Source organism: Toxotes jaculatrix, chromosome 6 (assembly GCF_017976425.1).
Source record: "Toxotes jaculatrix isolate fToxJac2 chromosome 6, fToxJac2.pri, whole genome shotgun sequence".
Lineage (NCBI taxonomy): Eukaryota > Metazoa > Chordata > Actinopteri > Toxotidae > Toxotes > Toxotes jaculatrix.
Window position 1 is genome coordinate 7176357 of NC_054399.1, and position 25286 is coordinate 7201642.

At 42.5% G+C, this 25286-nt stretch overlaps 1 protein-coding gene across 2 annotated transcripts; it reads right to left on the reverse strand.

The window, feature by feature from the left end:
- Positions 1–1670: 1670 nt before the first annotated feature.
- On the reverse strand, positions 1671–24782 carry dot1l (DOT1-like histone H3K79 methyltransferase). 2 transcript variants are annotated; one of them, XM_041040056.1, is made up of 28 exons: positions 24420–24782; positions 19627–19670; positions 19436–19510; positions 19232–19295; positions 18609–18837; positions 18309–18403; positions 17755–17817; positions 17261–17316; positions 16861–16940; positions 16401–16469; positions 16201–16307; positions 14693–14734; positions 14501–14596; positions 14114–14336; positions 13806–13919; positions 13429–13520; positions 13100–13201; positions 12512–12649; positions 12134–12259; positions 11421–11860; positions 11215–11302; positions 10961–11110; positions 10537–10579; positions 9698–10323; positions 9156–9361; positions 8823–8896; positions 8036–8728; positions 1671–6277 (listed from the first exon to the last, which is right to left on the reverse strand). In XM_041040056.1, exons 1-28 carry the CDS (start codon positions 24498–24500, stop codon positions 6270–6272), a joined length of 4224 nt encoding a protein of 1407 aa, XP_040895990.1. In that variant the 5' UTR covers positions 24501–24782; the 3' UTR covers positions 1671–6269. The 2 variants fall into 2 exon arrangements, with proteins under 2 accessions (XP_040895990.1, XP_040895989.1); XM_041040055.1 differs by lacking the exon at positions 1671–6277 and having other exon boundaries at positions 7218–8728.
- Between the last annotated feature and the right edge of the window lie 504 nt (positions 24783–25286).

A 25286-nucleotide genomic window follows, 5' to 3' on the forward strand; every position in this document is an offset into this window, starting at 1 on the left:
GTCCGCAGGACTCCTCTGTGGAGTCGCTTTTCCGATATCGGTTCTGCTCTCAAGTCAGCTTCACCGTCAGCACGGGAAATAACAAACTGATTTTATTGTAATTGGAATTCCCTTAGACTGTATGTAAAAATTCTCAACTTGTGTAACTTATATAACACCGAGACTGTTTCATGTTTCCTTTATTCCCATGTGAGAAAGACATGGCCCTGCGACAGTGCACCTGCTGTGTCCCTGTCTGTCAGCGGTGGTGCTGAACTGTTTGTGTGCTGTCCTCGGTGCTGAAACATTTGAACGCAACTGGCAACCTGTTTGCCTGTTTGTTTGTTTTTTTGCTCTTCAGAACAAGCTTGCCTGACAAAATGGCTTCGCTGTATGCGTTCGTAGACATGGGCTTGTTTGGCTCAGTAAGTAACAATTAGTGTTTATTGATAGGACATATCATTTCACAGTTGTGAATTTTAAAACAACTTTCTCAGAGGGGCCCCTGGAGATTACTCTGCCCCCTCTCTGCTGAGAGTCTAGTGCTGCCCCTGCATCCCACTCTTCAGTCTGAGCATTGAATATGAACCTGAAGCCTCTTATTATCCTGTAAAGTGTTGATTTCATTGTTGACTTGTTATTGGTCAGACTGTAACTGAATTCTTCAAAAATAATCAGATGATTCATGCTGACTGTCGGACCACCAGGGAAGGACTAGATCGAGGTAAAAAAAAAAAAAAAAGAAAAGAAAAAAGAACAACAACAGAGAAGCAAAAACAGTAGAGCTTCATCCAACAATATCATTCAGAGTATGCTGCCCTAATGGATGTGTACAATTGTATCTCTCCTTCCTGCTGGCAACAGGAAAAAACACTGAACAAGATCCTGCATTCGGAGAAGAACAGAGACGGTGAGATCTGATTCCTTTCAAAGAGCCGTTCACTCCCATCACAAGTTTTACAGCTGCAACCTTGTTTTGCAGACAGTCAAGGTCTCTGAGCTGTTGAATGGCTGTTTGTCCCAAGAGATAAAGTCAAGGTTCACTCTTGCACATTACAAATCTTCAGTGAGGAATGGCGAGAACTATTCATTATTTTCTTAATTTTATCGATTTACAGAACATTTCTTAGCAGGTGCCACATCATCCTGATGGTTGCTTAATGATGTTCTACACTGTGGGAATCAAAGCATGTGTTCAAAAGCATCTTGTTGAAAACTATCGTCCATGGACGTCTCCACATATTTATGTGGGGACCACCATGCTGGGTTATTTGAACCCCATCAGTGTCTTGTGACTGCTGCCAAAACTATTGCGGACATTTTTACGAGTCCAGGTGAAAAGCTTCACTTAAAAAAAAAAAAAAAAAAAGAGGCTCACTGGGAGGTTCTCTCTGAGACATTACAGCTATCTTGGCACAAAAACAAGCACACACTTCTTTGAAATTGTCGTACTGGGAGCTCTGGGTATTTGTGAAGAAACCCAAACATGCAGCAGCACTCCGTCAGTTTGATGCAGATAATTAAAACACATCAGCAAGGCCTTTTTGCTTCCTCGGCATCACTCGTCACTGGTTCACTTCAAAATAAAACGTTAAACACGTGTAAACGTCAGTTTGATCTACTCGACGTCCATGAGGGAAAACAGAATGGAATCAGACATAAATGCCACTAGACAACAAAATTAATTCAAATATTATATGAAACATTTTATTAATAATCATAAAACGCAGAAAAAAAAAACATTAATTCCATTTGTTTCATTATAACATCTTAGGATAAAAGCACCAACACCGAACAGTAACAATTTTTCCATGAAAACCCGGGGCCTTTTGGAAAGTAGGTTTGCCGTTATTGCACCTCAAACCTGCCCTGGCTTCACCGATCAAAGATCACAATATACACACTGTAGTTCACATCAGTCCTTTAATGTCAGTACACCCCCCCTCCCCCCCCGACCCAACTAATGGGAGGGATCCCAACAAAGGACGGTGAACCTCCTTCTTAGAGACACAAATCGAGACAGAGGCATTTGTGAGATGAGGAAGATGCTGAAAGTCGTAGCCATTTCACAGCTTCTCGAGATCAGGCTGACTCATAAAGCTCTATAAAGCTGGATTACACTGGAGAGGCCGGATGTATGAGGCAGTGAGAATGAATCTGAGGAGACCTGACGAGGCAGCAAGACTAGTTTTACCTTGAAATACACTTACTGAGGGGTTTGTCCTGGTCCTGAGTTGGCTTAGAGAGGGACTTCATCATGCCACAAGATGGTGAATAAGTTTCTGACATGCAGTAGTTTAAAGAGAATAATTTACATCATTTCAAGCAATCTGGGAAAAGTTCCTGAGTTAAGACCTTTGGCAGGATTTAGAGTAAACAGCCTCGACTGCAAAGCTCTCACAGATTATCTACCAATAATGTACCAGGATGAAGTATGCTGGAGAACTGCATAGAAGCTTTAAGTTCAAATCGTGCTCATACACCAAAGGACTTCGATAACAGCACCTCATCCCTTTGACTGATTATACAAGTAGCTACAAAACTGGCTGAAATCTGCAATTAATGCAATATTTGCAGTTTCCGCAAACTATTCTCACCAGCACATACACCACAGCGCCCTTCCAGGTTAGAGAAAGTCTGTAGGGTTAGACTGGACCATCCAGAAAGCCGCCAGGCAAGCTCGTGTTGAGGATCATTAAACCATAAGAACCCTGCAGCACAACAGGAGAGGAGTAGTATTTTAGTATCAATAGCTGCAATTTCCTCGTTTTAAGTGAAGGAGAGCACCGTGCTGTATGTCTGACTAGTAGTATTAAAAACCGACAGGAATCTGAAGACACAATTTAAAAGCATAACATGTAACTGCAATTGTATCAAACACCAAGAATAAGAAAATCATAACAGCATCAACAATAATTACAAAGGACCTCTCAGTGCTGGTAACAAATGGACTCTATCGTCTCTAATCATGTTCTAAAATGACCTTCTTTTCACTTGAACACTCACAGGTGGGAAACACATTTTTGTGTTTACAGAGTGAGTGCACAGGACAGGAGTTTTACTATAAAGCTTTGATTATTAGTCTAATCTTCCCTTAGATATGCACTGGCAAGTGGAAGAAAAAGCACACACACACACACACACACACACAAAATGAGCTTAATTGTATTCCCACTACCACGGAAAGAAAAGAAGCTTGGCTGCTCTCGCTACCAAGTGATGCACACATACACCCTAAGTGTTTTACACCAGCATGTCTCACAGTACGCTTACATTACAAGGGAGAGCCTCGTCAGTAAGACATCTACAGACAGACGCGCAAAGACATTGACACTTCTGTGTGCACCAGTAAAGACTGAGCTGATAAAATCTGAATTGCCATTTTCTGGAAACAAAGCACCATTTTTTTTCCTGCAGAATCTGGGTTGTTTTAAAAAAAAAAAAAAAAGAAAAGAAAAAAAAAGAAAGAAAGAAACAAAAATGTGAAAACATCTGATAAAAGTTATAACAGTTCTAGTGCTGGGATCTAGTTGTGTTCAAGCACAGCACCACTGTGTGTTAAATACACACAGCTTCTGAGATTCTGGCTCTGTGGTGTGTAAATCACAAAGGTACAGGTGTTGTTGTGTCGCCTTGTTGTTAGGCGCCATCTGTTAAGGTCCTGTGGTGGCAATGCTTCACTCTCCTTGGCTTCAAGCCTCCTGTTTAACAGGTTGAATTTAAGGGTCACAATGCCAGCACCAAAACACCCCTATTCACTTATATATATATATACTTATATATATATATTTATATATAGAGAGAGACTGTATATAGATACATATTTTATATACCTTTCTTTTTATGATGGAAACATATAAGGAAAATCAAAAACTTATGTACAAAAACAGTGTGTCTTGTTCACTTACAGATGAGCAGCTCGCTACTGAGAGCAAAGCTGGCTGACGCATGTTTAAAACAGCTGCGTGAGAAACATGAACAGAGGCCCCTTATACCTGTTTACTCAGACTCTGAGTCAGCTGTTGCAGAGTAGTTTTTATCGAAAAGGTGGTGTCTACAGTTGTACACTAGGCATTCAAAGAACCAGACAATAGCATATTAAATATGAGAAAGGAAATGCCGATAAAAGGCTTTACAAATGTCCCTGTGTACAGCACCAAGTATTTGATTTGTTTTTGATGTTTTCACTATAGAATAAATAAGATCAGGCACAGTCCAAATTTAGCACCATTGTTTTCAGACTGTGAGTCAAGTACACACACTATTGCATTCTACAATGTCAACACATTTCAGGATTTAAAAAAAAAAAAAGAGAAAAACAAATACCAAGGCAAATGGAGAGACTGACAGCATAAATATAATAATCTAAATTATACACAACTATACAGTTGGAGAATGGATCACATTCACAGTACAAACATTGTTTACAAAAAACAAATTACACAATTAAAAAAAAAAGCAAACAAAAAGGTGTGAAAAGAGTCCAGTAGTTTGTTGTGGTTATGGTTAATCGAGTTTTCCCAGTGTGTGAGGATTTGCATGCATGAGTGTGTATGTGTGTGCGTGTTGTTGTTTTAAGTAAATGCAGTATAATTCCACATACCTGTGTCCACATCTGAGCCTTGCGCGTTTTTGCTTAAACTTGCATTTCCCAACAGCAGAGATAAATATGAATACGTTTAGCTTAAGAAAAGTTTTTAAAAATCCGTCTGTAAGAATATTTCTGCTGTGGCCCCACATAGTAGTGTGATTTAGCAAACTGACTTAAGAAAATGTTAATAAATACAGAAATTAGTTAAATCGTCTGTGGTTTTTTACTGTTATTCTTTTACACCTGGATTCAGCTTCACTTAACAACAGTGCAGCCACAACTCTCTGACACTAACAGTGGGTTTCTACTAGAGTGTGGCTAACAATATCTACACAGAGCACCATCTCATTAAATTAATTTCATTGGATCTTTCTAAAAGAAAAAAAAACAAACATTAAAATGTACTCAGCTCTGCTCAGCATTATTGGCACACCTGGAAATGTTGCTAATTCACCATGTTTGCAAAATTAGGCTGAAATTAGAACATTTTATGTGTGAGGACTTCAAAATATACACAATATTCTTCCATTGTCTTCATCATTCCATCGTTAAGAGAATGTGAAATATGTCTGATTATTGTCACAAAATACCAAAAGGCTCCTTTTTGAGTAAACAAAGAAACTTTCACTGATATGTTAAATATCTGGTATTAGAGAAACACTGAACCACACCTCAGGAATTGTTTTCATTACTCAGAATGTGAACTAATATGGTATTGCTCCAGTTAGTAGCGAAGAAAGAAAATATTAGTTTTTAGTTTTGTGTCAAAAAGGGCAGCCAGAACAGCATTGTACAATGTTTACCCCTTGGCGTTTAAGTAAAAAGACTTAAAAGTGAGTAATCCATCTCTCATTTACTTCACTATAAAAATATAGCAAATAATCAACATAACCAGAGTTTATGCTGTGTCAACAATCCAGCCAGGACTTGTACATTTTCTGCTACATGAGTAACTATCTTACTATCCAGTGTGATGTTTGACCAAAATATTAAGTTCCTCATCTTGTTTCAGAGTCAAATATGCTGCAACAAACACTGAATTTCACTGAAGGAAGAAAACAGGGATAAGAGAGCATGCATGCAGAGAGGAAAAGCTGCATGACATCTGAGCAGAGTTCAATGAACTGGCCTCCGTGTGTGTGTGTGTGCACACATGCACTTGCATGAAGAGAAACTGACAACTGAGGGAAAGTGACACCTGATGAGATTCAGCTCAAAAAGGCGAATGTGTGCTTCCATTGGTTGTTAAATGTTACACAAAACCACGCAAAACTGAATATTCTGCAGAACACTAGTTGCTATAATAGTGACTAAGACAAAGAAATGACAACCTATCATTCTATTTAGCACCTTAATATTAAACCAGACATGATCATAAGTGCTGGGCAGAAGCCACTGCCGATTTCAATGCTGTAAAATATTCAAACCAACACATTAACTAACACTCCACACATAAACATGACCAGTACCGATGAATTCTGCTCAAGGTGACCATAGTGGTGGTGGTTAGTGTGTGTGAGTGTGAGTGTGCATGTGTGTGCGTGCGTATGTGTGTGTGTATATCAGAGATCCCAGTACAGAAGCCGGTCTTGGAGGCGGTTGGGTAGTGCAGACGTTTTGAAGCACCAGTGAGTGAGGAGAGTGCCTTGGTCCACACCTGGACATTTGCATAGTTTATTTAATGTTGAGGTAGTTTTCATCAATTACCTGGTGGATCAGAAGAAAAGGAAAACATGAGTGATTCTGTGGCTCATAAACTAAACATGACATGACAGTAAACAAATGAGCCAAAACAGCATTAAATCCTGTCACTTTCAAAATCCAAATTTATCTTCCAGCAAGGTTTCTGAGATTCTTTAATCTAAATTCTTAAATCTAAAACCCAAGAATTGTCTTACCTTGTTCAATCAGAACAACAGCTTGTGGGAGCACAGGGAAATCAGGTATCCTGTCTCTCTCACTCCCTACCAGTCTCTCTCTCTCCCTCTCTCTCATTCTCTCCCTCTCTCCACCCTTTTCCCTTCCCCTCTCCATCCTCCCCCCTTCCCCTCACCCCCAAACCCTATCTAGGTCGGGAGCTGGGGACCTGGGAGGTGATGTAGGTACCATGCATGCCCTGCGTCCTCCACATGCTCCCGCCACCACCCGAACTGGTGGCTGGTGGTGGAGGGGGCAACCGAGGGGAGTAGTGCACTGCGAATGGACGAGACGAGGAGGAGGTTGAGAGAGAGGAAGAGGAGAGGGAGGCAGAAGCGGCGGCGGCAACAGCAGAGACAGAAGCAGAGGAGGCAGAGGTGGAGGAGGATATGGAGAGAGACAAGGATGACTGTGCTCTCTGGTGATGGAGAGAGGAGTGGGACAGGCGGGAGGAATGGAGGGAGTCTGATCGAGAGGACTGCGGGGCGTCAGAGTGCGTGGGTGCTGAGGAGGAGGGGACGCTGTGCAGGGGTGGTGGAGGGGGCAGGGAGAGCGTGGGAGGAGAAGGGCTATGCAGGACCGACTGGGTGCGGCTTTGTTGAGCCTGGGAGAGGGAGAGGGGGAGAGGTGAGGACGCGGAGGCCAGGCGTGTGGAGGCTGGTTGGGGGGTGGTGTGCTGCTGGGTTTGGGAGGAGGTAGAGGTAGAGGAGGAGAGACTGAGCAGAGAGCTGAGGCCTCCAGAGGTGGGCAGCGTCGCCCTAAACTGATGGGAGGACACTGAGGGAACCACGTGGTGAAATATACCTGCAAATCATACAGCAGAAAATGGAGGGAGGGGCAGGGCAAGAGAGTGGGGGGAGGGGGGGGGGCAGATAAAAGTAGCAAAGAGAGCAAGAAGGAGGGGGACAAAGAGAGAAGCAAGGACTGAGCCAGGTTGTGCATAGCGCCAAGCAAGTCTTAGACAAGCACACAAAAAGCAAACTGAGTCAGTCCACTGTGTCTGTAGTCACACGAAACCAAATCAACATGGCCAATGTAGAATTACATTAAACTGGAGTTTTTATCAAAGAACAATTGATTCCTGAGTTGATTTTTTTTTGTTACAAGTGAACTGACTCTGACATACAACTCAGAACAGATACACCCACAGAAAATGATCAATGAGTAATGTAACAAGTACATATTAATTCACGGTCAATCACAGATTTAAAGACAAATCATTGGTTTGGATTTTTCTATTTTCAGCTTTTTTTGTTGAGCATTAATTTTGCTAAAGCGCAACATTTTCCAAGGGTGTTTCCAACTGCAGCACTCAAGCAGCCAGTCCATATCAAAGCGAGGCAGCACAGAGAGTCGGTCAGTCGAACTGTCAGACTGAGGCAGAACGACAGCAGCACTGGGCCTCCACTTACCTGTCTCTATTATCAGGTCAATTCCTTCAGACTATTCTTTATCAAGTTGACCCCAGGCTAAGACAAAGACCTCACTCTGACTGTTTAACAATCCCAAGGCAAAAATTAACACGATGACTTCATCAGTGATGCTCACCTCCAGCCGCTCCCCCTGCCAGCCCAGCACTGGAGAAGCTTCCCAGGGCAGAGTGTCCGTTGACGAGCCGTGGGGTCCCACTCACAGTGGATCCGCCTGTCTGGGCTCCAAACAAGGACTGTAAGACTGAGGTCCCACCAAGTGGGAACTGAGACCCCAGGTACTGTCCTACAGATGAACCTGTGGCTGAGGAAACTGCTACAGGACTGCCTCCCACCTTCCCGCTCAGAATCCCCCCTCCACTGCTGGCAGCAGCAGAAATGAAGAGGTTCTGACTGGCCAGGCTGCTGCTCGTCTTCAGCTCCCAGTCGCGAGGGGCCTTCTGCTTCTGGAGGGCCTGCCGTTGGTCTGAGCCGCTGTTTCCCTGGGTGCCACCACCACTGCCACTGCCTCCACCCCGGGTCCCTGTCTCCTGACTGAGGAAGGGATTGGGGGTCATGTAGCTGGACGATTCTCCATCACTCCCTTTTCTCACCTGCTGATGCTGTTGTTTGTGGTCAGAATCTGAGTCTGTGCCCCGGCTTGAACCCCCCATGCCGAAAGGAGAACCCCCCTGTCTCAGGTCAGAATTGGGTTGCTTAGGGTCAGATATAGGTGAAAAAGTAGATTTCCACTTGCTGGTAGAGGACAAGGAGGACGAGGAGGAGGCCTCGCTACCTGTGCTGTTTCCACTGCTGCTACCAGATTTTCTGCCTGGTGGTGGAGGAAAAAAAGAGCAGATGTCTTCAAGTAGGAGAAGTGCAAGAGTTTTTAATTTTAACTCAATTCAAACATTTTCTCCTCTTACCTCTTTCACTATCTCCTAATCTACCAGGTCCATCTCTGCTCTCCAAGGATATAGTGGCAATTTTTCTTTCAATTCTAGAGAAAAAGAATGACAATGAACAACCAAAACAAACACAGGTGGCAACAAAATGTGTGTGAGCTCGATAAAAATTGCAAGAGTTGATGCAAGATGTCATATTTATTTAATTAAAACATCAAATTAAATTAGAGTACCAAGGAAAACTGTTGTAGCTGGTCACAACTAAAAAGACCTCAGAAAAAAAAAAAATAGTCTGCAGCTGTAGTGGGGACCGTTGTTGTTATTCCTATTTTCATATTATAATGAATGAATTACCGTGAACTGGAGCTGTCAGCAGGGTATCCTGAGTCCTCATCATCAGAGCTGGGGGCTGAGGAGTAACGACCTGTGCCATTGAGCTCCAGGGGGCGCTCCCTCTTCAAGATGGGAGGCTGGTCCAGGTCAGGTCCGCCAGGGCTGCGACTTGATTGTTCTGGGGAGGAGATGGCAGAGATCTCCAGAGGCTGGTTGATGTTGTTAACCTGTTCGGATGAAGAACATACAGATTACACCCAGATAGCCCTGATTACAATTACACTGTACTCATTCACAGAGAAATCCAGGTGTAAATGCACCAAAGATCCATTGGTGACAGACACCAGAAACAAGCCTGTAAAGTCTGATTAAACAAACGCAGCATATGGCCTTCGCAGTGACAGTGACTACCACTGATAGCACTACTGTTCTGCGTAGTCCAATACAATTATACAACTTCACAGAATCATAATATACTACAAACTGGCATCTTAACAATCAATATGCAGTAGTATCATATTGTTCCCTGTTGGTTTCCGTCTCAAATATTTCTGGTGACTCACCATGGAGTTAATGTTGAGTGGCGATCCTGAGGAGTGGTTGTTGGAGCTGAGCCCGGGGAATGACCTCCTCTTTGGGGATCCGCTGGCCATGACAGCCCCTGTAGAGCTGCGTTTCCTTCTCCCCCTCTTGCGTCCTTCTTGAGAGCCAACGCTGTGAGAGGAATGTGATGACAACGTATGTGTGGGAGTGTGAGTGTGCTGTGTGCCCGGGGACTGGTGGTGGTGGTTTCCATGGTTACTGTGGTATCCCTGCTTGGCTGAGTTGCCAGTGTGATGGTGGAGGCGTGATCCTCCGGCCGCGCTGCCTCCACTGCCTGACGAAGAGGAAGACGAGGATGAAGAGGAGGAGGACGAGAAGAAGATTCTCCTCCGCAGTTCACTGTCCTGGGGCTCTGTGTCCGATTCGCCCCCCTGGCGGTCTTGTCCGTCTTCTGGAAGAATCCTCGGGGGTCCATCTGCATACTGGAGCACCCCTCCAGTACTGAGTGGGGGGCTCTGAATGGGACCTCCTCGGCCTATTGGTCCTGTCAGAGGAGTGTTGATGTGTGGAGGCGGTGATGAAGAAGCACCATTATGATCCTCAGGGTGGGGGCCTCCATTCATCAGCCCTGAGCTGGATGAATATCCTAAAGAGAGACAAAATGGGTAAGGAATAAAGTTGCACAGGAGGAGCAGACTTATCAATTATCAAACACAGGACAAAACAGATTTAACGCACTTAATTAGTTATATTTTAACCATCAATGTGAGGTGGGAACATGGTGTAGAAAGATGTAATGTATTCTTAATAATACAGAATGATGTGAACAATAGATGAGTGGCTGAGGAGTAATCCTTACCATTGGTCTGGCCTGACTGAGAGACAGGACTTGGAGTACTTCTCTGAAATGATGAGCACAAGGAACATATCATGATGTAAAATCATAAATCACAACTATGTGAAACCATAGGAATCAAGGTGAAATAATAGCTGCTAATATTATATCACTCTTACTTGTGTGTTTTAATGAGCGTACACCCATCTAATCTTTCACAAGAGAACATTGCATCTGCAGCAGGGTACTAATGTAGGCTGCCTAGACTAAGGCGTGAGAGGCCAACCTGTCAAAGCAGTGTCAGACACCTAAACCACATCCTGTTAAATGTGTCCTACAACAAGACACTGAACATGTACGCTCTTCCTCATTAAACGGTACAACAGATAAGAAAATCAAACAAAAATTAGTAACTGTAATAAAAAGAAACTTTTGTGTAGGTGCTCACCAGTCTCTCAGCACGATTGGGCAGCACCACGCTCGCCAGTGGGATGCTGACTGGTAGTTTACTTGGGTGGACAGTGCTCAAGGGGATGCTAATTGGAAGGCTTGTAATGCTGTTGTCACCCTGAACAGATGGACTCCTTTCCTTACCACCCTTTAACACAGAACAAAGAGTAAATGCGTTAACCATGAGAGAACCAAAGACTGGAAGGAAGATAAAAAACGCATGCTTGAAGACAAAGAAAGATAAACATTTACCCTCTCTGAAGTTTTCTGTGCCTCAGATGGATTGGGAGAGGGGCAGTTCTGTTTTGCTCCAAGCGGAGAGTTAACACCACCCAATTCCCTAAAAAAAACAAACAAAATAGGCAGGTTTAGCTTCAACTAATTAGCTATCTATTGCTTGAGGGAGCAACTACTCAAAATTCATTATTGAAAACTGCGAGATTTTAGGGTCTACCAACCTGTGAGTGGTCAGCCCTGGACCTCTCAAATGAGCAGAAGCAGTGGGGTCCTGGTTAAGGTGCCTCCGCAAGGCAATCTTGGCGGGGGAGTAGCGTGTGTAATCAGGAAGAGCTTGGGTGGAGCTTTGCTGCCTCTGTCGAGCATCAGGGGTGGCAGGCACGATCTCATGGTCAGGAGAGATGGACAGGTAGCGAGGAAGAAGCTCCCCCTTGGTGTTGGCCCGGTCAAAACAGGGTGAGTTGGTGCCATTGACAGAAAGGTCTGGGCTGACGCCATTGAGGGCTGGGGTTGAGGACATGCAGAGCTTAGAGGAGTCCATGTCTGTGGAAGAGCGCGATTCCATGCTCTTTCTGTATGGGGAGCCCTCACAGGGGCTGTAGGATTTGAGCTGAAGAAGCTCCTGTTGCCTTTGACTTTTCTCCAGCTCCACAATACTGATCTGCAAACAGACACCAGGGGGAGCCATTACATAGGAAAACAGGTGTGCTGCAACAATGCTAACATGTCTAGGAAAAATGTTTGACAGTGATTCATTAAATGTTCCTGAAAGTTACATTTTATTTACAGTTCAGGTGACAAGTTTAATTCCCTTAAACATCTCTGAAGGTTGTAAGAAGAGGCCAGAGAGTATGTAGGAGCATAATAGAGGAACGAGAGACCGATTCAAGCATTTGGAAATGGATCCAGCAAAATGATGAGGTGGACTATGTACCTGCAGCTCCAAGCAGTGTCTCTGTTTCTCAGAAATTTGCCTGCGCAGTGCCTGCTTCTCCTTCAACAGACTTTCCAAACACAAAGAGCCCCAATCGAGTTTCAGCTCCTCGCATCGAGACTTCAGCTGGAAAATAACAAACATACACATTTCCTGTTATTTATTTGCTCTCCATTGCCCAAGTGAAGAATGCCCCATTAAAGTGAAATGTTTCAATACTGCTCGCCAGTATAGTAAAACCTAGAGCTGAACTGGGACTTCAACCACGAAGACACAAATGTAGAGTGGCACGAATGGTAAAAGGTGTAAACCACTGGGGATGATGCTGGAATAATAAGGTGGAAGTTACAACAACGATAATGGGCTTTGAAGTCTCACCAGTAGCAGGCTGTGGTCTCTCAGCAAGGCCATGTCTCTCTCAAGCTGCTTAGTCTGCTCTTTCAGCTGGCGGTTGTGAGCTGATATCTCCTTCTGGGCCTGCAGCAGGTCCTCCACAGTCAGGGCTTTCACCCCCAGCTGGTCACCAAACACACAGACAGACACAGTGTCATACATCAGCTACTGTAGAAGCATATAATGCCTTGAGGCATCATTACAAATCTAGTCTTTGCTGACCTCCAGTGGCTAAAGCTGCCACTCTGCTGTAGTAATGTAGAAGTGTATTCAGGGTGTGATCACTGTAACCTGAGATTACTCTGGTTACGGTGATCACACCCTGCTTAAAGCTTTCAGCAGATCACAAGTTTTATCACATCCAACTGAGATGCTAGGTGTGGTCTTAGGCGCAACAGACTTGAAACTCTCAACCAGAGGAGCTTGCTGTAGTACTGCAACACAATGCTACATGACAGCTCCACAGTAGGTTCTCCTTCTGTCACACACAAGCTAAGGCAAGGATTTATGGTAATGTTGTTGACTGTGTCTTTACAGATGTGATATGGAGGACAATAAAGCAGTAGTTCCTACCTCATCTAGTTTGGTCTGAAAGAGACCTTTGATCTTATCCTTGTGAGACTGACAGACAGAGTGGAGCTGCTCCGCCTGCCCTGACAGGTCCCTGTGTTTTTGCTGGAGACAGGGAGGAAAACAGGAGTATGCGTATGAGAACGGACAAAAAAAAAGATCAAAGAGCAATGACAGTTACATCGTTAAAGATACCTTTTTTTTAGCTAGATAAAATGTACTTGAACGCATGCAACTTAAAATGTGCTGTCATGACATGGTAGTAAAAAAGACAGAAGTAAAATTGAAGAAGTAGCAAATCGGTAATGTGCTGTAATGATATCACTAATTACCTTCTCCTGCTCTAAAAGCTGCTGCAGGTTGGAGCGGTACTGAGGAGTCTTCATGTAGGCCATAAACTGGAGGTATTGAACTTTGATGTTATCTGTGAAAAGATGTGGGTTCAAGACACATGGGGAGCAAGGAAACAGAAAAACAAAGGAAACATTTTTAGTTTGGTTGTTGAAGTAACTGAGCTAAGACAGCCTGACAGAGTCTTATACCAGGCAAACACAGTGAATCAGGGCAAAGTCAAGTTAATGAGTGTTACCTGACCAGGCCTTCAAAACTGTACTCTTTATATAGATTTGCACAAGGTCTGGCACAATATTTATGACTTGACAACAACTGTATGATGAGACATACACACACTGAGTCTTCATCAGCTCACCTAGCAGTTGTTGCAGACCAGGCGGAGTCGGACTCAGCAGCAGTTGACTAGAGGGATAGTGCTGGACCTTGGGAGGTAGCTGGTAGAAGGGACTCTGAGGTGGCCGGTATGCATCTGCACACACAAGACACAAACATACTGACGTTAAAGACAAACAAGCAATATATTATTGAAGTAAAGAGAACATTAGCCTCTTCTGTATTATGAGGCAGCTTAAGATTTTCACGACTAATCTTATGTTCTCATTGAGGAAAAGAAAATGAATAGAATATTATGTGTGTAAGTGAATGCGTTGTATGTGCTCTGACCCTGAGGGGGCGCCGCAGAAAGGGTCTTGGCGTGCAGCAAATCCAGCGCGCTCTGATTCTTCTTGTTTTTCTTCTCAGCAGCCGGGGCAGCTTTCTTGGGTCGACCACGCTTCTTGTTGTTCAGCTTTCGACCTTTGGACAACAGTCGGGTCCTTCGGGGTTTGGCAGAGGGCTTGACCACTGTCACCAAGCTAGGACGCTCCTCCTCACCACAGGAGTCCTGCTGTAATACGCATGAACACACACACACACACACATACACATATATATATATATACATATTTTCACAAAGAGCACAGAAGGTTCTCCGTGCTGATTGAGGTCCAAAAATAGCAAATAACAAATATATAGCTAAACTGAATGCACTCAAATCTGTGTTTTTCCTACCTTGTTTTGTTCTTTCGGTTTTGTGGGCGTGGTGCTATTGCTTTTACTGTCCTTCGTATCCTTCTGCTGACGTCGCCTAGCTGCCTCTTGCTCCTCCTGATGAGAGATGAACCATTTAAACATTTTGACACACAATATTTCAACTAGTACAGTGACACTGTCAATACACTGAGAAAGAAGAACATGACTTACCCTGAGTTTAGGATTTTTGAGACTAGCAAAATAGTTTTCAAGCTGAAAAAAAGACAAGAAAAAATTGGATATTAGACAACACGCTTGGTTAGTTTTATTATTATTAAATTAATTTTAATCTCCCGTGAACGCTTTCACTCATCATTTTCACAAATGATTAATCCACCCCAGTTAAATTAATCATGGTGTCCACGCCTACACTTACATCTCTACTTGTCTTCATCTCTACTTAAAAAGTTTGATTATTCCACACTTTTGTCTGTAACCCGATTTCAAATTTCACTGCAGCTACAATGATCCTTCTTTAATCACAAGGGCAAAAAAACAACTTTTTTTTCTTAATTTGTGAGGTTAAACTCATCTGGACCATCCATTAAGGCATGGAAAGGACGACTACTTCATTTAAACCTGTGACCTGTTTAGAATATAATCAATTTCAGTGACTTAATTGGTGATTTCTCTTATTTAATCATGTTCCCTGACAACTGCTGTGCAAAAAAGATATTTTTTAATCAGTTTACATTTCAATGGTAATGAAAATTTCACACTAGTTCAGTCTTGTTCAGACTGAAATCAGCCCTACATTTAAACAACAAAATGGCTGAATTGGTGGAGATGTTGCTTTATGTGCTGGTGAGACATAAAATATAGAATTTGACTTGACCGTGAAAAGTTATCATGGTGGCAGCTATCCTTTGTCACAACAACCACATGACAAACAGCAGAAATATGACAATCTTGTTACAAAGCAATCCACCACGAATATGTGTATACATCTATTGGATTTGCCACCACAGCGTCTTTATGGATAACACTGCATTTTGGCAAAAGTTGAGCATGGATGAACCTTTTCTGTCAGACCACCAGAATGGACTCATTCAAATAAATTCTTTTAAAGCATATGTCAAGTGATTCTGCATGCGACCTGACTCAGTAAGGCTTGCATAACCAAAAGCCATTCTCTGAAAGATAAATCAGAAAGGTAAACCAAATCCCCAGTGGGAAACAGGCACTATTACTGCGGCGGTAGCATTTAAAGAAGCTCCACTGGGTAAAAATATACAAAATCATAAAGAGTAAGTAGAGCAGCCCAGTCTACCGATCAGTCTACCTGGTAACAAGAAGCACATTAACACAGCGAGACTGCCACCAGCACCTTTAGGCAGCCTGCCAGCTTTCTCGCTGGGATTCCCACTGCTAACCAGGGATTACTTTAACCAATTACCAGAGTGACACACTCTTCATTGTTATCATCTGGGCTTGTGTAACCCTGTACAGCCCTGTTTGTTCTCTCCTCAGATTGCTTACTCCTGTGACTTACTAGTCATTAAGACAATACCAGCTGTTATTATGGCATGTGTTTGTACTGCTTCAGCGGTCGTTGAGCAGTTTATGGTTCCCCCAACCCCTCTGAGATTTCCTCTGCTGGATATTCTAGTCTCTGCACTTGGGTCCTGCTCTAATCATTGGTTACAGGGAAAGTGATGCAGAGAAGTTTCAGGGCTTACTATGGTGCGGTCTATGGTATGCAGGTAGTAGGAAACTGGTTTTCCAGTCCAGGACACGGAGCCCCTCAGTGGAGAAAGCTCCACCACACGCATTATTGTGCCAATATCTGCGGAACGGAGAGGAAAACATGCACATCAGATGCAAATTAAATGAAACTTTAGACATAAAAATCTGCCTTTTCACTAACTGTGGCACTTACCACTCAAGTTTCGACTGTTTATTCTAAAATTCAAAGGTGCAAAAGGTTTGGAAGATACAATTTTCCCACCTGCAACAAAAAAAAAACAGAAAGGCAAAATAAATGACAAATAAAATACATACAATTTCTGATAAATTCTAGATGCTATAGAGTGGACACATACAGTAGCTCCTATAGCTCATAATATGAAGCTTCCCCAAAAACACAAAGTAAACCACAGACACATTCATATTGTAATTCTTATGATTTAGATCCAAAACATGCCATTATATATAATTGCATAATTATTAAACATTTGATAAATGTTAAAAAAAATCTATTATACACTTAGCTCTGAACTGGGTGTATAAGTAAAGTTTAATATACTGTAGCTCTTCTGAGTACATCTGAGCAAGTCATGGCTATGGTCCACATGGAGTGATCCCAAAAATACTTCAGTGGTTAGCTGAAAAATACTAACCTTCCTTCATGTTAGCAAAGCGCTCCTTCAGCTGGTGATCTACCTCTGGACCAAATGCAAAGTTATTCACAAAAATAATACTGGAAGACAAAGAAGGACATGTTTTAGATCTATGGTTGTCAGTAAAAAAAAATTATCTGCCAAGCAATTTTCAATAAAAACCTAATTAACTTTCTTCTAAATCTTTCATATGGGAGTGCTGGTTATAATGCTCTTTATCTGGATGACCAGAGTTAAACCTGGTCACCAAACCTGCTGTTCACCAATTCAGATCAACAGCAAACATCACTGCATTCTCCAGTCACATGCAGTGTACTGGACTGCATTATAACTGTGTTGCAGTATTTCTAATTTTCGTACGTCTGTCAGCCTATCCCTGTGACTAGGCTTGGTACACCACCTTGTGTTGGCGATCCTTTCTTTCCACTCTTCAGAGAGGAAATCACCTCTCTCCAGCTGAAAAAAAAACCCAATAAAATTAGGGGGAAAATCTCAATACTTGTGGATCTGCCAAACATCCAGTATTTAAAATATTGTTGAGACCTGGCATTAACATCCATCTTGAGTGATCTGATCACAAGTGAACAGCTCTAAACACAGGTGTAAGATATATTACAAGTGTGTTAAACATTTTGAGCGATTTCATTTGCCTGGAATATACTAAGGAATGTGTCTTCTTCTTTTACTTTCTAGAAAAACTAGGCACAGGAAGTGCATTTCTGCCTCCCGCTGGTTAAAAATAACAACGCATCTGGTCTTTGCAAACAGAAATGATATATGTGTTTCTTTACATATAGAGCAGGGACATGAGATCCAATTACAAGTGGTCACTCGAGACACATTCGTTAATGTCAGGCTTGAACAGGGACAGGGCCGCACTGAGAGTCAACTTACTGTGTACTCCCCATGTTTCTTCCCATACCATTTCATCCACTTCTTAAATTCTTTGTCCATGGTCTGAAAGAAAGAATGTAACAAATGACAATAAACAGCTCAGCTATGTGCGTTCCAGCGGTGGTTCCACAGAAGAGGAAATTCTGGATACTGTGTTCAGGGTTCGGGAAAAAAAAGGCCTGTTTTTGACACCGGTATGACTGAAAATATGTCTTTTATTATTATAACTAACGCTGAGCTTTTGAGCTGGATTTGCACATTCAGACTAAGAATAGCCCCTTGTACTGTTGTGCCGAGGGCCTATTCTTAGACACGCGTATTCCACGCTGGTATGAGTGAGTTGCTACAGAGAGAAAATTAAATACTAATGAGGAAACCAGTTTGAAGGCTGATCAGACACAAAGACGCCTCACAGCAGAAAGGCTTTGCCAGACTGCCAGAGCTGTCTATGGTGGCAACTGCACTGCGCCAACACAGTCACTTTACTACAATAACTGAGGAAGCTGTGTTTTTTTGGACTACCCTCTGGTCCAGTGAGATATTTATGAAATTACCTCTGCATAGGTAGCTGGAATGTCTGCTTTCTCTACACCATAGTAGTGTTTACAGTTGGTTGCTGCTGCAACCTGCAGCACTACCTGCCCCACTCCTGCAAATAAGAAACAATTTAAGAGTTAATATCTTATGTTAAAACATATAGTCACCCAGGCTGTCTGTCATCACTATCATTTGTTTATCAAAATTCATTCCCACTACACTTTTAGTAGTGTACTATTAACCTACTAACAGAAGATTTGAAACAACATTTTAATTCTTTCTGACACCTGGATGTCCCCGTATAAAAGCAGACTAACCACTGCCGAGGTCAACAAAGGTGTCATCTTCCATCATTTCCATCTCGTCAATAATCTGAGCCACCAGGTCAAACGAGGTCTCTCCGTACACTTCAGGGGAGAAGGGCTCATAGTTGTTTAGCTTCTCTGGGTCAGTCACTGAGTGGTTGTACACCTGCTGTAGGATGTGTCTTAGCAGCCCATTAGAAGGACGCTTGTTCAGCTTCATGGGCTGGGTGGTCCCCTTCCACTATAAGATGAGATTCCCCACTCATTAATATATTTATTCACAAAAAAAAAAAAGAAACATAAAGCAAGGCATAGTGGCCTAAATGTTTCCTAGAAAATCCAAATGTTTCTGAAAAATATTCAAGAATTTATTGTTTTTTTAGAAAATAAATATTGAGTATATGAGAGAACACTAGCTCTTAGAAAAATGTTGATTAATAACTAAAACTAAAACCAAATAAATACAGGTAAACACTGTTTACTGGACAGGATTTGTCATAAATTCAAAATGAGTCAAGCATAGCACAAATTCAAACACTGGAACTCACTCGAAGTACACAGTATTTTACTGACTAATGTTTCCACTTTCATTGCACCTACACAACACTGAAAAACTTTAACACATATGGACTCACAAGCTGATGAATGCTGTCAATGGCCCTGTTGTACTTGTCACAAAGTCTCTGCATACTCTCGAAGCTGTGAGGAGAAAAAAAAGCAATGCCTTCATTTTGTACTGTCTCATAATCTTCATTGTTTTGGACAAGTCCTTTCAGTATGATTTCAAGTTGGTTTTTTTCCAGTGTTAATGACAGATTCTCATGTGACCTTAAGCTCACCTTTTTGTGTCGTAATCAATGAGTACGTAATTTTCCATTGCCAGTTTGAGGTCTGGGATCTCCTCACACACCCACCTAAGGAGAGTACACATACGAAAATGTCACTAAGTCACACCTGATAGAGCCGTTCACTGTATGTGTGAATATGGTCGTGAACGTGAGTTGAGTCACAGGATATAGCAGTCACGTACCGAATGGTCTCAATGATTTCATGAGCAGCATCATGGTGTTTATCCTGAAAACAGAGAGGGGGGAACACACTGAATGTTAAACTCAACAGTGCCACAAATCATAGCCTCCAAAAATGACGAAAAACTTTAATCATCACCTCTAAAAGAGCGTCTCAACAAAAACTGAACATTGTAGCCTTTACGACAGCAGGATTTTCTCGTGGAACTGTTTTATTAGACTGCACTAGTGTAGGCCAGATATATCTAATAAACTGGCAACTGAGTATAGAAAGAGAGTAGGATATCTCCCTCTAAAACATAAAATATTTTACCAACCAGGTAGCACTCTAAAGAAATGATGTATATATGTCATTTAAGTTTAACGTTGACTTAATTCAACATTTTTAAATACAAATATTGTATATGGATGTCATATTATAAATAAAAGTATTTGAATACCTAACTCCTGGGAGACTATTTTTGTTCTCGCTATGTTCATTATGTAATTAATGACAAGCAAAGATGAATGTAAAGTACACATTAATTAAAAACACAGTCACACTGAAATGACTTAATCACAGCTTCATCTTATTACAGTGCAAGGACCACAGCAGCTATTACGCCTGACTCATCCTCTCACTGCAGTAACATATGACAGACATAACAGTCACTGCAGACACAACTGTGAGCACAACCAGTGTCACTGAATGCTGCTTTGACAACTAAGAAGCTCTGTCAGTGTTTACAACACACACTTTACTCTCTGAATGAAGCAGACTCTTAACCTTTGCAGTCTATTACACAACCCTGTACGTTCACAGAGTTGTAAGCCTCCACATCAAAGCAGTGGAGTGTAGACACAGCACTTGGATAGATCTGAATTCATCAATATAATGACCTCATCAAGAATAGTCAACATGGTTTTAAATAGACAATAAGATAATAAGACAATTTTGAATTAGGATTAGTTCTTAGGGTTTACAAACAACAACAAAAAATCCCATATTGTGGTTGAATTAGAAGAACAGAAAAATACAAAACAAAACCTTTAATAAGATAAGAACTTTTAAAAAGCGAGCACAGTCTTTCTTATTTGTGTCAATAATGCAAGCTTTTTCAGTGAAACAATCTCGACTGTGCTTTCTTTGTGATTGTAAAAACAGTCTCGAAAACAAAATTAGAGAGTGCCCTTAGATCCTGACAGACAACATTCATCTCAAGTTAAACCTTCCTTCTTGTAAGTTTAAATTAAACCTTAATTTCACCAGGAGTAACTCTAACCCTCCTACAGGAAATCAACACGATTCAATCGGACCATTGTAAACCATGTCTGAGAAAACCAATTTAAGTTACGCTGGTTCAAATGGCACTTTGGAACAAAGCTTAATAAAATTAGATAAGATGGAGATGAAGTCTATTGATTTCATGCAGGGAATCTATAGTTAGCAATCTCAGCTAGAGCGCACTGAGCACTTGAGTAATAGGACTCAAGTTACACCCAGAGCGCAGCCAGCCTGAGCCTGTTGCCTGAGCTGACCCACTGACCCACTTTCTGTCTCCTGCTACAGCGCATTGCCAAGGAGAACCTCTGGTGGAGGGAAAGAAAGGAGGGAACGTAAGAGAGGAGGATAAATCAGAGGGTAAAAGAAAAGAGGGAAAAAGGAAAGAAAGTGAAAGTGAGAGGAGCTAGAAACCCGGGAGAGCGCGGGGGGCCAGAGAGAGGAGGGGAAGCCTGGTATTTGTCAGCTGTTTGAGGCCTGGCACAGCAGCCGGAGCTAACAGCTCACAGTCTCCCAGCTTCCCGCTCAATATTGCCCGCCACTACTACGCAAACTTCCGCCAAAGCTCAAACATGCATGCGCACAGACTCAAATATGCATGGTAACACAGGAAATCTCCTACTATTTCTATCAGCGCAGCGCTCCGGTTGCAACTACATTATCAAGCTAGCTGCTAGCAGTGCTGCTAATATGCAGAATGAGCTACTAATCTTCTTGATCATACAGCAGGCAAAACAGATTTAGAACACTATTTTCTACTTTACAGGGGAGGTATACAAGGTGTGTGAGCGTATGAAAGAGACTGTGTGAGTGAGCGAATGAGATGTCGAAGGGGGGAGGTCACCTGCTCACACAAAGACAGCACACAGCAACACCAGTACAGGGCTGCTGCTAAAAATAAACACAGTCTGAAAGCGAGTCAGACAAAAAGAACAGGAGACCCCCCTCTCTCCTCACTGTGGGTACAACTGACGCATGTGTGACTCCTCCTCCGACAAACAACCTCTTCAGTCAATCTCTCCTAACATCAGCGTGACGCATCGTGGGTGTTGGGGTTTTACGCCACACACTGCTCCACTACGTGAGCCTCAGCAGCCCACGAGAACAAATGACTAAGGCAGGCGTGCCACTCACACACTTGTACGACTCACAACAAAATACAGCTAATTCACTCAGTGGCAAACAAACTAACAGCTGATCAGTATCTAAAACAAGATACTGGCACTTGCGTATCTCTTCTGTCTTTTAAACAAAAAAGATTTGTGGAAAATTCTTTTGTGAACAGCATCAGTTGATTGGAAACATACTACTCTCCAGAGGAAGTGTCTTGACGTGTTCATTTGATTATTCTTGACAGACAGGTCACATGTTGATGACACTGAGAGACTGCATCTCAACTGACCTGCACTGGCTGGCTGTCTGGCTCCATCACAGAAACACTGTACATTAAAATCACTTACATAACCAGTGGTAATATTGCAAATATGACAGTTGCCTTTTTTCCCAGCAGAAACTCTATTGATTTTACCACAATAATTACACCTTTGTAAATAATAGGTGAAGTACACAGGTGAACACCAAACCAGACAATCAGCAGAGCTTAAGCAGCAGTGTGTCTTTGAAGTGCAATGCAGGGCTGGTTAGTGCCCACACCCAGAACCAGATGGACAAAGAGCTGCACCACACCAGAGGTGCTCTTCATATGGAAGCATTTACAGATGCACAGATGTGGGGATTTAGTGAGAGATGGGGAAAGACAGGGAGAAATGCAGACGAAATACAGAACCAAAGAAAGAAAGCCTATTTTTATAGACTTGGTTCTAACAGCATGCCTTGTACTGCAACAGCCTGTACAACAGCCATGTTGTGTGTATCAAAACACAGACAAGCCCTGTGTTCATGCTCTGTGGGTGAGATAAGCAATCTTAACGCTCTGTGGGGGTGAAGAATGAATCTACATGGAGTGGAATCTGCATTAAACATGACTGGAACAAAAACATTTAAGCACACATACTGGCATGTGTTTTTCAATTCTATTAATATAGCATTTCTGAATAGGAGCAGTCGCTTCTATCCTCCTCCCTGTAGAGCTGACCATATGGACATGAGAGGAAGGGAGAAGAGAGAGGAAGTCTTTCCCCTTTGAAAACAGGAGGAGAGCACGGCATGAATAAGCTCCATATTGCAGAACTCCACATGCAGGTCCATCAGCTGTTTCTAATTGAGTACGTAACATCTAGTTCCAGTATAATAACTATCATGCAGGACAACAGTATATTAAATTCCTGGAATGCTTGTTCTTGTGTTTATTTTCAGAGACCATAACATAAGGAAATGGGCGAGGCTATAAACCCGGGAGGGGGGAACTGTGACTGTTATCAGACTCTGGCCTGGTGTGATGGGAGGGTCAGCTCTGTCAGCCAAAGCAGAAAGGAGCGGCTGATTACATCAACTAGTAACTCTGACTCAGTGACTTGAGACCATTTCAGCTCATACTGTGATGATGGAATAAGCAGACTAAATGATGGAAATGAAATAACCAGACTAGATACCGTGTGGGTGGACAGGAGATGTACAGAAAGACCCAACAGGCATTCTAAGAAATAGTTTTTTCAGTTAGCACCTACTGTCTCACCACAATTACTATAAATGAGAAATGCAGTTTAAACTAAGTAAAAGACCACAGAACTTGCAACCGCTTCCCTTTCCGTTTGTCTTCAATGAGTCAACTGCAATCAGACACTGAGGAGCTGACAGCATGCTTCATGGAAATACAACTAAGAGAAAAGAAGCCTCTTTCTACGCAAGTATGACTATTACTGCTTCGAGGACAGAGAGACCGGGGCTCAGTGAATGCACAGAGTTCAAACAACCAAACACACCCAGCTGGTCTCAATCATATGGATGTCATGAGCTAACAAAACACAGAAAGCACTCGAGGAATGCAATACTGCCATTCAGAGGCGTGCTGAATCGAGAAACACACTTCACAGGGTCCATGCACACACGCACACATCTTGAACATATCTCTATATCGCTATGTGACCTGTATGGTTGTTTACTGGTATCAGATGGTGGATCTAAGAAGAGAAAACTGGCCTCCACTTTCATGCGTTTCAGTACATTAGGGGTCACACACGAGTCACTGCCATAATGCGGGGTGTGAAAGGTGGTCTGTTTACGTCGCTGTAGTTTCAAAAGACCTTTTTATTATTGTGTCAATGTCTGTCTTAGTTGTACTTGTCGCTACTTGGTAACGTTGCTCTGCTCAAATGTACCCAATGTAACTGTATGTTATAATCTTCTAAGAATTATTTACCGCAATACGGATGAAAAACAAATTAAATATCTGATCAGTTACTGCGGCTGGTTGATACACCGTGTCTGTCACCATCCCGACCAGTGTGACCTGATTCGGACGAGCGTGCTATGGCTGCTCCGGCTAGCCAATGTTAGCAAAGAGCTAGCTAACAAAGACAAAAACAGACAAAATCTAAATCTGTAAGCAGAGGGTTTTTAGGGCTTAACACTTACGTATACTGGTAATGGCCACGGATAGCCAGCAGGTTCTGCTCCAACCGGCGATTTGAGCTTGAGCTCCAGCTTTTCTCCCATTCTACACTTCACGGCGGCTTGGCTGTGATGGATAGCTAGCTAGCTAGTAACTGCTCTCTGTTAGCCAGCTGGTCGGTTAGCAAGCGAGCTACAACGTGAACATTTTGTGAGAAAAAAACGTTGAAACGCATAAAATAAAAAAGACGTCGACGGTCGTTACGTGGCAAACACACACACAATACGGCCAAGTGTAAAATGTGTCTGACTCGGTTTTGTAGTTTGAATAAAATTCCTTTTTATGTCCACTGGCAGGAACACCTCGTCCGTATCGCCGCCATCTTGCCCGGCATGAATAAATATGGCAGGGGGCCACTGGTAGCAGAGGGGACACAGACGTCACCGAGGGGACCGTGATCGCAGCGCGTGGGCCAGCAACAGCGAGCATGAGCGAACACCCGTCCCACGGCGCGTGAGAGAATAACATCACCGCAGCTCAGTCCAGAAATATAACTATATTTGTCTGTAAATGTTCTATTTTAAGCCTTGATTGAAAGACTACTTAACAAAATTATTTGCCTTATTAAAACATAACTGACTTACAAGCCTTTAATTAATATTGCACCAGACTGCATTAGATTAGATTAAACATTACATTTAGACAGTGGAAAATAAGCTTTTCTCTCATTGATTAAACATTATTAAGACTGTTCATCATGAGACCCAATGGTGACTTCTTCTCCATTTTAGCTTTTGTCTCACTGTCAGGCCACATTCTGCACTATTTTTAGACAGTGGCAATTTTAATTATACATTATTTTATAAGTAATAGGCATATGTCATGTTAAA